Source organism: Mobula hypostoma, chromosome 22 (assembly GCF_963921235.1).
Source record: "Mobula hypostoma chromosome 22, sMobHyp1.1, whole genome shotgun sequence".
Lineage (NCBI taxonomy): Eukaryota > Metazoa > Chordata > Chondrichthyes > Myliobatiformes > Myliobatidae > Mobula > Mobula hypostoma.
In genome coordinates this window covers 5,469,618-5,483,698 of record NC_086118.1, presented here as the reverse complement: position 1 = coordinate 5,483,698, position 14,081 = coordinate 5,469,618, and the positions used below count along the sequence as shown (strand labels likewise).

At 42.8% G+C, this 14,081-nt stretch overlaps 1 protein-coding gene across 2 annotated transcripts in view; it reads right to left on the bottom strand.

The window, feature by feature from the left end:
* Nucleotides 1–14,081, bottom strand: part of LOC134336604 (fas-binding factor 1 homolog) — a 140,727-nt gene that overhangs the window by 108,337 nt on the left and 18,309 nt on the right. For both annotated transcript variants that reach the window (XM_063030931.1, XM_063030932.1), the window contains exons 5-8: nt 9,886–9,967; nt 9,335–9,395; nt 8,483–8,533; nt 5,311–5,452 (exon numbers count right to left, since the gene is read on the bottom strand). In XM_063030931.1, coding sequence (XP_062887001.1) covers nt 5,311–5,452; nt 8,483–8,533; nt 9,335–9,395; nt 9,886–9,967 — 336 coding nt within the window. The remainder of the gene's footprint in view (nt 1–5,310; nt 5,453–8,482; nt 8,534–9,334; nt 9,396–9,885; nt 9,968–14,081) is intronic.

Below are 14,081 nucleotides of genomic sequence, written 5' to 3'. Positions count from 1 at the left end.
TACAATATTGGATCTATTGCTTTTGTTTTGCCCACAAGAGCCATATACCATGCAGCACCCAGATTCAAAAGATTCAAAGTACATTTATTTATCGAAGTTTGTATGCAATATACAACCTTGAGATTCATCTTCCCACAGTCAGGAAACAAAGAAACATCATTGAACCCGTTCAAAGAAAAACATTAAACACCCAACATGCAAAAAAAGAACAAATCATGCAAACAGCAAAAAATTAGTGAAAAACATAGAATATAAAACATCAAACCATAAAGTAATAGAAACAGTCCAGGAATGTTCAGCTTAGTTCAATTTAGCGCTGTGTCATCCATTGTCTGCAGGCCGCAGAGTCAGTCCTTCCCAAAATTGCACAAAACAGCAACAACCAGAAACACATCATAATGCAATCTAGAGTCTAATCCACAAACTGCATTGATTAAACCTGGCCAAAGACCCAAGACTCCAGCATTATCAGGGGAGAGGGTGAGAGGGGGAGAGAGAGAGAAAGAAAAATGGTCACACACAGGCATCTTCCTCCAGGAGCAGTGAGCGAGAGCAAGAGAGACTAGAAACAGGTCCTGCATCCTTGAAAGCTAAGCCTTTGAATGAAGCTGACTTTCTTTTGATTTCTCTTCAAAAGTTTCCCTTCTCTGCCTACAAAAATTGTTCCTGTTAATATTCAGGTCATGGGTTTAACTTTCTACTGACAGTCATTGCATAAATCAGTCAATATTTTTCTTTATAACAAGTTTTCTCATGATTGAACAATATTCTGTTGCCAGACAACATTATCAGGTTAACAAAGATTGTGACATGTTACGCCGGGAAGTGAAGTGCGCAAGATTTAAAAGGACAGAAATCCTGCTTCGGGTTTAATTCAAAGAAGGAAGTCTGAGAATTGGAGCGGGAGTGAGGAGGAAGCCATTTTTGAATTTTTCGGTGTTTTTTTCCATCAGCGTTCAGAGAGGCGGGACTGCGCAGACGTGTGACGTCGGGCAGTGAAGTGCGGAAGATTTAAAAGGAACACAGCCTCATACAGCGGGCAGCGTAGTTTGCGGGCGTTGGAGTGAGCCGGGAGCAGAGTGAAGGCTTAAGGGCTTCGGCTCAATGGGCTTAGGTGGAAACGGGCGAGGCAAGGAAGGTTTGGTATTCATTTTTTGTTGTTATTTGAGGAGAGGGGCAGTATGAGTGTGAGGGCAGTTTGCTGTTCTCGGTGCCGGTTGTGGGAGGCCCTGGAGTCCCAAGCCTCCCAGACGTCCACATCTGCGCCAGGTGCGCCGAGATGCAGCTCCTAAGGGACCGCGTTAGGGAACTGGAGCTGCAGATCGATGACCTTCGTCTGGTCAGGGAGAGTAAGGAGTTGATAGAGAGGAGTTACAGGCAGGTGGTCACACCGGGGCCACGGGAGGCAGACAAGTGGGTCACGGTTAGGAGAGGGGAGGGGTAGGGTCAGGTACCAGAGAGTACCCAGGTGGCTGTGCCCCTTGACAATAGGTACTCCTGTTTGAGTACTGGTGGGGGGGACAGCTTACCTGGGGGAAGCGACAGTGGCCGTGCCTCCGGCACAGAGTCCGGCCCTGTAGCTCAGAAGGGTAGGGAAAGGAAGAGGAGGGCAGTTGTAATAGGGGACTCGATAGTAAGGGGGTCAGATAGGCGATTCTGTGGACGCAGTCCAGAGACCCGGATGGTAGTTTGCCTCCCTGGTGCCTGGGTCCAGGATATTTCTGATTGTGTCCAAGATATCCTGAAGTGGGTGGGTGAGGAGCCAGGGGTCGTGGTACATATAGGTACCAGTGACATAGGTAGGAAAAGGGAGGAGGTCCTGAAAGGAGACTATAGGGAGTTAGGAAGGGAGTTGAGAAAAAGGACTGCAAAGGTAGCAATCTCGGGATTACTGCCTGTGCCACGCGACAGTGAGAGGAGGAATGCAATGAGGTGGAGGATAAATGCGTGGCTGAAGGATTGGAGCAGGGGACAGGGATTCAAGTTTTTGGATCATTGGGACCTCTTTTGGTGCAGGTGTGACCTGTACAAAAAGGACGGGTTACACTTGAATCCTAGGGGAACCAATATCCTGGCGGGGAGATTTGCAAGGGCTACTGAGGTGACTTTAAACTAGAATGGTTGGGGGGTGGGAATCAAATTGAAGAGACTAGGAGAGAGGAGGTTAGTTCACAACAGGGGGATGGGAACAAGTGCAGAGAGATAGAGAGGTGTAAAATGAGGGTAGAAGCAAAAAGTACTAAGGAGAAAAGTAAAAGTGGCAGGCCGACAAATCCAGGGCAAAAATCAAAAAGGGCCACTTTTCAACATCATTGTATAAGGGCTAAGAGTGTTGTAAAAGCGAGCCTGAAGGCTTTGTGTGTCAATGCAAGGAGCATTCGTAACAAGGTGGATGAATTAAAAGTGCAGATTGTTATTAATGAATATGATATAGTTGGGATAACAGAGACATGGCTCCAGGGTGACCAGGGATGGGAGCTCAACATTCAGGAGGGATAGACATGAAAGAAAAGGAGGTGAGGTAGCATTGCTGGTCAGAGAGGAGATGAACGCAATAGAAAGGAAGGACATTAGCCGAGAGGATGTGGAATCGATATGGGTAGATCTGCATAACACTAAGGGGCAGAAAACGCTAGTGGGAGTTGTGTACAGGCCACCTAACAGTAGTAGTGAGGTTGGGGATGGTATTAAACGGGAAATTAGAAATGCATGCAATAAAGGAACAGCAGTTATAATGGGTGACTTCAATCTACATATAGATTGGGTGAACCAAATTGGTAAGGGTGCTGAGGAAGAGGATTTCTTAGAATGTATGCAGGATGGTTTTTTGAACCAACATGTCGAGGAACCAACCAGATAGCAGGCTATTCTAGACTGGGTATTGAGCAATGAGGAAAGGTTAATTAGCAAACTTGTCGTGAGAGGCCCCTTGGGTAAGAGTGACCATAATATGGTGGAATTCTTCATTAAGATGGAGAGTGACATAGTTAATTCAGAAACAAAGGTTCTGAACTTAAAGAAGGGTAACTTTGAAGGTATGAGACGTGAATTAGCTAAGATAGACTGGCAAATGACACTTAAAGGGTTGATGGTGGATATGCAATGGCAAGCATTTAAAGATCGCATGGATGAACTACAACAATTGTTCATCCCAGTTTGGCAAAAGAATAAATCAAGGAAGGTAGTGCACCCTTGGCTGACAAGGGAAATTAGGGATAGTATCAATTCCAAAGAAGCAGCATACAAATTAGCCAGAAAAAGTGGCTCACCTGAGGACTGGGAGAAATTCAGAGTCCAGCAGAGGAGGAGAAAGGGCTTAATTAGGAAAGGGAAAAAAGATTATGAGAGAAAACTGGCAGGGAACATAAAAACTGACTCTAAAAACTTCTTTAGATATGTGAAAAGAAAAAGATTGGTTAAGACAAATGTAGGTCCCCTACAGACAGAAACAGGTGAATTGATTATGCAAGGACATGGCAGACCAATTGAATAACTACTTTGATTCTGTCTTCACTAAGGAGGACATAAATAATCTTCCGGAAATAGTAGGGGACAGAGGGTCCAGTGAGATGGAGGAACTGAGGGAAATACATGTTAGTAGGGAAGTGGTGTGAGGTAAATTGAAGGGATTAAAGACAGATAAATCCCCAGGGCCAGAGTGCTTAAGGAAGTAGCCCAAAAAATGGTGGATGCATTAGTGATAATTGTTCAAAACTCTTTAGATTCTGGACTAGTTCCTGAGGATTGGAGGGTGACTAATGTAACCCCACTTTTTAAAAAGGGAGGGAGAGAGAAACCAGGGAATTATAGACTGGTTAGCTTAACATTGGTGGTGGGGAAAATGCTAGAGTCAGTTATCAAAGATGTGATAACAGCACATTTGGAAAGTGGTGAAATCGTCGGACAAAGTCAGCATGGATTTGTGAAAGGAAAATCATATCTGACGAATCTCATGGAATTTTTTGAGGATGTAACTAGTAGAGTGGATAGCGAAGAACCAGTGGATGTGGTATATTTGGATTTTCAAAAGGCTTTTGACAAGGTTCCACACGGGAGATTAGTGTGCAAACTTAAAGCACACGGTATTGGGGGTAAGGTATTGATGTGGACAGAGAATTGGTTGGCAGAGAGGAAGCAAGGCGTGGGAATAAACGGGACCTTTTCAGAATGGCAGGCAGTGACTAGTGGGGTACCGCAAGGCTCAGTGCTGGGACCCCGGTTGTTTACAATATATATTAATGACTTGGATGAGGGAATTAAATGCAGCATCTCCAAGTTTGCAGATGACACGAAGCTGGGCGGCAGTGTTTGCTGTGAGGAGGATGCTAAGAGGATGCAGGGTGACTTGGATAGGTTAGGTGAGTGGGCAAATTCATGGCAGATGCAATTTAATGTGGATAAATGTGAGGTTATCCACTTTGGTGGCAAAAACAGGAAAACAGATTATCTGAATGGTAGCCCATTAGGAAAAGGGAAGGTGCAACGAGACCTGGGTGTCATTATAAACCAGTCATTGAAAGTGGGCATACAGGTACAGCAGGCGGTGAAAAAGGCGAATGGTATGCTGGCATTCATAGCAAGAGGATTTGAGTAGGGAGGTACTACTGCAGTTGTACAAGGCCTTGGTGAGACCACACCTGGAGTATTGTGTGCAGTTTTGGTCCCCTAATCTGAGGAAAGACATCCTTGCCATAGAGGGAGTACAAAGAAGGTTCACCAGGTTGATTCCTGGGATGGCAGGACTTTCATATAATGAAAGACTGGATCGACTCGGCTTATACTCGTTGGAATTTAGAAGATTGAGGGGGGATCTTATTGAAACATATAAAATCCTAAAGGGATCGGACAGGCTAGATGCAGGAAGATTGTTCCCGATGTTGGGGAAGCCCAGAACGAGGGGTCACAGTTTGAGGATAAAGGGGAAGCCTTTTAGGACCGAGATTAGGAAAAACTTCTTCATACAGAAAGTGGTGAATCTGTGGAATTCTCTGCCACAGGAAACAGTTGAGGCCAGTTCATTGGCTATATTTAAGAGGGAGTTAGATATGGCCCTTGTGGCTAAAGGGATCAGGGGCTGTGGAGGGAAGGCTGGTACAGGGTTCTGAGTTGGATGATCAGCCATGATCATACTGAATGGCAGTGTAGGCTCGAAGGGCCGAATGGCCTACTCCTACACCTATTTTCTATGTTTCTATGTGACGGATTTAGATGGACTGGGTTTCCAATTATAAAAAGTAAATCACAAAAAAGGCTCAAATTTCTTCAACTTTCCCACATTTTTCTGGAGCTTGCATTGTTACTTGTAGTTACCTTTCACATCCGAAGGTCTATGTACAGTTCTGGAGGATTCTGGTTTGGAGCCTTTTGTGACAGCAGGATATTCAGCACGTTGAGTTGGAGCAGAGGGCCGGTTCTTCTTCCCAAAGAGGTCAGCATCCATGTCATCAATATCCTGCATATTAAAAATACAGGAAAGGATAATGGAGGCTAGTTGTTCTTGTAGAGGATTACCTACGCAAGAGGACAGTAGTTCAAAAAAGACAATGACCAAGATATGAAACTTGTAATGTGAGCACTGGCAGCAGAACAATAATCATAGAAACTGTCCAGTTAAAATCAGAAAACAAACTGCTGGATGAACTCAGTAGATCAGACAATTGAAAATTTAAGTCAATACCTTTCTGGCTAGATGAACAGTCTCAACCCAGAATATCTACTGTCCATTTGCCACTATTGATGCTGCCTGAGTCATTGAGTTACTCCAGCAGTTTGTTTTTCTTTAGCATTGTACTTAATATTTAGAAATGCCAGTGCTTATTTAAAAGCAGATTTTTAAAAAATCAAAAGCTGCAAGTTCCAATATCGATATAAAATGGCCAGGTATAAAGCTTTAGCAACGATTGACAAAACCCCTCAACGTAGTAAAACATCTTAGAGAGACAAGAGGCCACAACTTATGAGAATGAAGTTACAAACTATTTATAAAGAATCAGTGTTTAAGACTGACATCTGAAGATGAGGTGGGATGCATATTTGAAACGAGAAGTACAGCACGATGGCATTGCAATTTTGACATTAGTGCTAAATTCACAGGAATAGAGTCAGAAGAGGAAGGAATTGAAACTGAAATGGGGGAAAAGCCATAGCAGAGGGTTCTGAATTCAATGCAAACTTGCACTTAAGCCCAAACTGAGGAGCAGCTTTCTTGAACTGCTGTAATCCATCTCTTATTTTTGAGTAGGAATTAGGCCCAGTAATGGTAATAAGTTTTCAAGACAGAAGGTGTACAACTTGGAGGAATGTAACTGTTGCGCTCCTAATTATAGATGGTTCAGGCATAAGGAGCAATATTAATGTGGCCACACAGATAACTGATATACACTTCATCCACTAGTGAATGTTCAGGATCGTGGATTAAGTACCCAACCAAATGGGTCAACTAACAAGTTCCTGATGATGTTGAATTTCAAGTTTTGTTGGAGTGGCACCCACTCAGGGTAGCACAGTACAGGTAATCCCTGCATTACAGCAGTTCAGATAACAGAAATTCACCCTTGCAGAATTCACAATTCATTACTCAAAAATTTGAAACTTGGAATTAAATTAACTTCCATGAGATTTATGTGTTGCAAAGTAAATAAAACAATTTTTTCAACTCCCACTTTTTGACTTCTGGGGCTTCATATTACCGAAAATCAAGGTGTGGACTAATCCGAGTACACGTTTTCACTCTTAGTAACGCGAGGTTTTGGGTTTTTCCTGGGTTATGGTGCATGGTTAAATGCCTTGGATAGTCATTTTTTTATGTATTCATTTTTCAGGGTCTGGGTATCACTGGTTAAGGCCAGTATTTAATCCCTTCTCTAACTGTCTTCTGAAAAGTAATGTAGAGCTGCCTTTGTAAACTGCTGCAATTTTTCTAATGAACTATTCCTACAGAGCTGTCAGGTCTGGAGTTCCAAGGTACAAACCCAGTAACAATTAAGGAAAAGCAATGCCAGGGTAATAAGAAACTTGGAGAGAAGCACACAGCTGATAATGTAAGCGTGTACCTGAACCCAGCATGTAGAAGTCACTGTTTGAAAGGTTCTGTTGGAATAGCTGGGAGGGCGGAGCTTAGGATGAAGGTGCCTAACGGCGACTCCTCTGCTTGCACCTTCAGAAACAGCTCTACTTCTATCTTTAATATCTCTCTTTTCTCCCTTTGAAGACCCTGACCTGGAGTTACACACTGACTTTGGTTCTTTGAAGAAATGGGACCCACTCTCGGGGCCTTGCGACCGGCCGCTTTTTGATATGCCAAGGACGCGGCCTGGAAAACTAGTGCGCCTTCAGGGTGCCGGATTTTCATGGCTCTGGAGGCAGGCAGACTCGAGTCCGGTGCCGCTGACTGTTGCATTGTGGGAGACAGATCATAAGCAGCAAGCTGGCTGCTGGCTGTGTGCCCAGAGACCCGAGTTCTTTGGGCATGGAGCTCGGAAAAAGCTACACAACAGACTTTTAACACCATAAGTCAGCCAGTTGTTCTGTTATGTCTCTCCTCTCACTGTGAACTGGGGACACCTCTTTTTTCCCTTATTAGGGAGAGAGGGAGCCTGCCGTATGTTGAATTACTGGGTGACCGAGTATGTTTTGCGGTACTGCAAGTCTGTGTCTTCATTGATGCTTTGCTGCATGCTTGAGTGCTCGGTGGGGGGTGCCAATGCTTTTTTGCTGGTGGGGGGGGTCGTTGCTTTGCTACTGTTTATGCGTGGGACGGGGGAGCTCAAGGGGCTTTGGGGTTCTAACACTTAACTGTCATTCATTCTTTGCGGCACTTCTCTGTTTTCATGGATGTTTGCGAAGAAAAAGCATTTCAGGATGTATATTGCACACATTTCTGTGACATTAAATGTAACTATTGAAAACAGTGACATAATTTTGAAAGCAATACACACTGTAGCCACAATGCTCCAGTAATGGAGGAAATTAGTGTTTAGGGTAGTAGAAGAGGTATTAATCAGACGTCTGCTTTGTGGCGGATGGTGCCCAATCTCTTGCTGGATATTACTACACGTGTCAAATGGGAAGCGAGATGTGGGCTGGGCCTAACTTTAGGACATGTATTTTGTACCATTTTTGTCAATAGAATTAGTTTAAGTGAAGGTTGGGTGACTGTGTTAGTCTGAGAGGAAAGGCTATAGAAAGCAATATTCTAATTCTCCAGTTTGCATCTATTCATTTGCATTCCTGAATTTTCTGTTCTTAGTGCAGTTTCTGCATTACCTGCTGTTCAAAAACTGGCCTGCTCAAGACAAAATCAGATTGTCACTCAGAGTGGAAGCAATAGTGAGTGATTATGCCAGCAAGGAGTATCTATGCGATTAAATTATAATGTTAGGCCTCATCTAATGCAGATAAAGCAAGTATTGAACTTATCTATTCATTAGGTTCTAAAAAAGAGAGCAAGGGGCAACCATTATAACGTATTACATAAACTTACCTTCATTGTTTCTAATAGAGCCTGGTGATCAACCTCTGAAATCTCAGACTCCTACACAAAGAGAACAAAGTCCTTTACACAATGCTCAGTACTGTTCCCTTCAGTACAACTTCAATCAATTATTCCCATATAGTCAAGAATTCAGCCAGTTATTCCCAATTTGTAAATGCAACTTTCTATTAAAGGTTTCCACAGGTGTAATCAAACCAGTTAGGGGGAGGAAAAATGATGGGGGATGAATACTGCTGGGTTTCACATTTCAGCTTCTTAAAGAACACGGGAAGTCAGACTGTCTGGAATTCTCACAAACTCAGTTAAGTGTATAGATTATTCTCAAGGCACAAAACAATGTAAGGAATAAAATTTACCCTGAATTAGGATTTATCATAGATTAGTCAAAAACTGGATGGCCTTGAAAATATATCAGACAATTAATATATCATATTTCTAAAATGATCTCAAAACACAATTCAATCTTTCACATTACCTTGTCACCAGGTTCTGACTTCTGAGCTCATGTAGTAAGTACTATGATCAGAGCAGCACGGAAGAATAGAAAACAGGAGTGGGCCATTTGGCCTTTCAAACCTACTCCCCCATTCAATACAATCATAGCTGAATATTCATCTCAATAAATTACATTACATGTAGACTGTTCTTGGAACCTTTATATAAGCCAGAGAATATCTCCGCATAAAATGTTTTCCTCCTCAGAGGAATCTGATCGTGGCAATTTCTTCGGTCCAGATTTTCTATTGTCCGGCACAATCAAGTCCCAAAGGTGCCAGACTAGAGAATTTCAGCCTGTATTAATTGTGGACTAAGCAGTATTAAGGAAAGACACACACTCACATCGTTGTCCTTGGCAGCCTCCTGTGCTAACTTATTAAAAAAGTCATCATCCAGCAATGACCTGAAAAGGAAAAACACCTAATGCATGAATCACTAAATATACAGAGACCCCGCAGTTTTAATTATAACATACAGTCCATTTCAAGGACAACAGGATTTGACAATATTGTTCATGGCTCAGGACATTTTAATGCAACTTGAAAGCTAAATTAAGCTTGCAAACTCCTTCAAATTCAAGCAACACACATCAAAGTTGCTGGTGAACGTAGCAGGCCGGGCAGCATCTCTTGGAAGAGGTTCAGTCAACGTTTCAGGCCGAGACCCTTCGTCCTGACAAAGGGTCTCGGCCTGAAATGTCGACTGTACCTCTTCCTAGAGATGCTGCCTGGCCTGCTGTGTTCACCAGCAACTTTGATGTGTGTTGCTTGAATTTCCAGCATCTGCAGAATTCCTCGTGTTTGCGTTTTCAAATTCAAGCTCTATTTGCACAAAGCAAATATTCACACAGCATGGCTACTGTTCCTTCAGTCAAGCAGGCTGCTAACGCATACTTTTTGTTACTTCTGGATATTGCGGGAGCTGATCTCCTGGAGGTGTTTCCTGATTGTATGGCAGGGAAAATGGATTTTTTATCTGCAAAACAAAATTACAGAATTAAAACAGTTGGCACGCCAATACATCCTCAAACCATTGCTTCAATGCAATACTTTAAATTATTTTGCCATCACAACTCAGGAGATGAAGCTGAAATTACAAAAGTTTCCAAGACTAGTTGCAAGTTCCCAGAGAGAGCAATGGTAAACAGTAAAGTGATCCACCAATATAGAGTCAAAATTTATTTTTAAACTCAACTGGAAGATTATCCTTTCTCACCTCAATTAAATTAATAACGCAGCTTAAATTTAAATTTTATTCTCTCATTGCCTGCAAGAGTGAGTGGAGGTGTTGCTTGCCTTACTGCTTGGGAACAGTCACTGTTTTTGAGTCTGGTGCTCCTGATGTGGACGCTGCATCATGAAGGGATCCTTTACGATGTTACTGGCCCTTTTCTGCCACCTTTCTTTATATATCCTTGATGGCAGGTAGGCTCGTGCCAGTGATGCGTTGGGCAGTTTTGACTACCCATTGCAGAGCCTGCAGCGCAGTTTCTATACCATACAGTGATGCAGTATATTAGGATGCTCTCTGCTGCACATTTGTAGAAAGACATGAGTACATATCTGGGACTCCTAACCTGAAGTCCATGGACCCCTCAGTTAATGTTAAGGGTTCAGGGCATAAAAAAGGTTGGGAACCCACGGTACAGATGTACATCGTCCAGCTCTTTTCAGCCTCCTCAGAAAGTAGAGATGCTGGTGAGCTTTCCCAATGCCATAGTACCGAGGCATGAAAACTTTGGGTATCCCTGGTCAAAATGTCTGTTACTGTGAATAGCTAAGTGAGTAAAAGATGATCTGATTTCCAAAAGGCATAAAGTTAAAGATGACACATTTCTTTAATATTTTAAGCAAGATTTTTTTAAATTTCCATCTTTTATAGTTTCAAAATAACAAAAAAGGAAAAGGGCTCAAAGCAAAGGTTTGGCAACCTGCATGCTCACTGCTTGGTAACACCCCCCTTTGGCAAGTATCACAGTTTGTAAACGCTTTCTGTAGCCAGCTAAGAGCCTTTCAATTCCTGTTTGCGGGATTTTCACCCATTCTTCCTTGCAAAAAGCTTCTAGTTCTGTGAGATTCTTGGGCCGTCTTGCATGCACTGCTCTTTTGAGGTCTAGCCACAGATTTTCGATGATGTTTAGGTCAGGGGACTGTTGAGGGCCATGGCAAAACCTTCAGCTTGCGCCTCTTGAGGTAGTCCATTGTGGATTTTGAGGATTGTTTAGGATCATTATCCTGTTGTAGAAGCCATCCTCTTTTCATCTTCAGCTTTTTTTTTACAGACGGTGTGATGTTGCCTTCCAGAATTTGCTGGTATTTATTTGAATTAATTCTTCCCTCTACCAGCAAATGTTCCCCGTGCCACTGGCTGCAACACAAGCAAAAAGCATGATCGATCCACCCCGTGCTTAACAGCTGGAGAGGTGTTCTTTTCATGAAATTCTGCACCCTTTTTTCTCCAAACATATCTTTGCTCATTGCGGCCAAAAAGCTCTATTTTACCTTCATCAGTCCACAGGACTTGTTTCCAAAATGCATTAGGCTTGTTTAGATGTTCCTTTGCAAACTTCTGACGCCGAATTTTGTGGTGAGGACGCAGGAAAGGTTTTCTTCTGATGACTCTTCCACGAAGGTCATACTTGAGCAGGTGTCGCTGCACAGTAGAACAATGCACCACAACTCCAGGGTCTGCTACATCTTCCTACGGGTCTTTTGCAGTCAAACGGAGGTTTTGATTTGCCTTTCTAGCAATCCTCTGAGCAGTTCTCTCAGCTCCTAATGAAGTATAGACACTGTCTTGCCTTCTTTGTAAACCTCAACTTGACCTCCACTATTTCTTAATTACATTATGAACTGAGGAAACGGCTACCTGAAAATGCTTTGCTATCTTCTTATAGCCTTCTCCTGCTTTGAGGGCATCATTTCTTTTAATTTTCAGAGTGCTAAGGCAGCTGCTTAGAGGAGCCCATGGCTGCTGATTGTTGGACAAGGTTTGAGGAGTCAGGGTATTTATAAAGCTTTGAAATTTGCATCACCTGGCCTTTCCTAACGATGACTGTGAGCAAACCATAGCCCTAACAAGATAATTAAGGTCTGAGACCTTGGTAAAAGTTATCTGAGAGCTCAAATCTCTTGGGGTGCCTAAACTTTTGCATGGTGCTCGTTTCCTTTTTTTCACTCTAAAATTGTACAAAACAAAAAAAATACACTAATCTTGCTTAACTGTTGAAAAAAATGTTCTATCTTTAACTTTATGACTTTTAGAGATCAGTTCATCTTCTACTCACTTAACTCTTCACAGTAACAGAAATCTTGACCGGGGTGCCCAAACTTTTGCATGCCACTGTATGTGTTCTGGGATCACAAATCAGAATTAGAATCAGATTTGTTATCACCAGCACGTGTCGTGAAACTTGTTATCTCAGCAGCAGCAGTTCAATGCAATACATTATATAGAAAAAAAATAATAAATAAATTACGGTATATATACAATTAATAGATTAAAAACTGTACAAAAACAGAAATAATATGTTAAAAAAGTGAGATAGTGTTCATGGGATTAATGTCCATTTAGGAAGTCAATGGCAGAGGGGAAGAAGCTGTTCCTAAATTGCTGTGTGCCTTCATGCTTCTGTATCTCCTACCTGATGATGGTAACAGTTAGAAAAGGGCATGCCCTAGGTGCTGGGGGTCCTTAATAATGGACGCTGCCTTATTGAGACACCGCTCCTTGAAGATGTCCTGGGCACTTTATAGGCTAGTACCCAAGATGGAGCCGACTAAGTTTACGACCCTCTGCAGCTTCTCTCAGTCCTGTGCAGTAGCACCCCCACCCCATACCAGACAGTGATGCAGCCTGTCAGAATGCTCTCCACAGTATATCTATAGAAGTTTTTGAGTGTATTTGTTGACATACAAATCTCTTCAAGCTCCTAATGAAGTATAGACGCTGTCTTGCCTTCTTTGTAGCAGCATCAATATGTTGGGACCAGGTTAGGTCCTCTGAGATCTTGACACCCAAGAATTTGAAACTGTTCACTCTCTCCACTTCTGATCCCTCTATGAGGATTGGTATGCATTCCTTCATCTTACCCTTCCCGAAGTCCACAATCAGCTTTTTCGTCTTACTGCTGCTGAGTGCTAGGTTGTTGCTGTGACATCACTCCACTAGTTGGCATATCTCACTCCTGTATGCCCTCTCGTCTCCACCTGAGATTCTATCAACAACGGTTGTATCATCATCAAATTTATAGATGGTATTTGAGCTATGCCTAGCCACACAGTTATGGGTATAGAGAGAGTAGAGCAGTGGACTAAGCACCCACCCCTGCGGTGCACCAGTGTTGATCATCAGCGAGGAGGAGATATTATCACCAATGTGCACAGATTGTGTTCTTCCAGTTAGGAAGTTGAGGACCCAATTTTAGAGGGAGGTACAGAGGCCCTGGTTCTGTAACTTCTCATTCAGGATTGTGGGAATGATGGTGTTAAATGCTGAGCTATGGTTGATGAACCATAGGTGTTTGTATTGTCCAGGTGGTCTAAGGCCATGTGAAGAGCCATTGAGATTGCATCTGCCATTGACCTATTGTGGTGACAGGCAAATTGCAGTGGGTCCATATCCTTGCTGAGGCAGGAGTTCAGTCTAGTCATGACCTCTCAAAGCATTTCATCACTGTAGACGTGAGTGCTACTGGGCAATAGTCACTAAGGTAGCTCACATTATTCTTCAAAGGCACTGGTATAATCGTTGACTTTTTGAAGCATGTGAGAACTTGCCCGTGGCAGTGAGAGGTTGAAAATGTCCTTGAATACTCCCACCAGTTGGTTGGCACAAGTTTTCAGAGACTTACCACGTACTCCATTGTGTGAGATGTGCACTCCCAGGAGATTGAAACTGCGGCATTGTAAATAGGGGTGTGGGTGGTCAAAGGTGCAATGCCAACAATGAACCTTCACACTGCATACCACTGAAAATAAAACTTTTTTTTTTTCACTGTTAGATCCAAGTTCTAGGCTTTAGAATGGAGAGAACAGTGAAGAAACATTTGTTTTGACAGAGTTCAGAACTGGTACATGAAGTGTTTTGG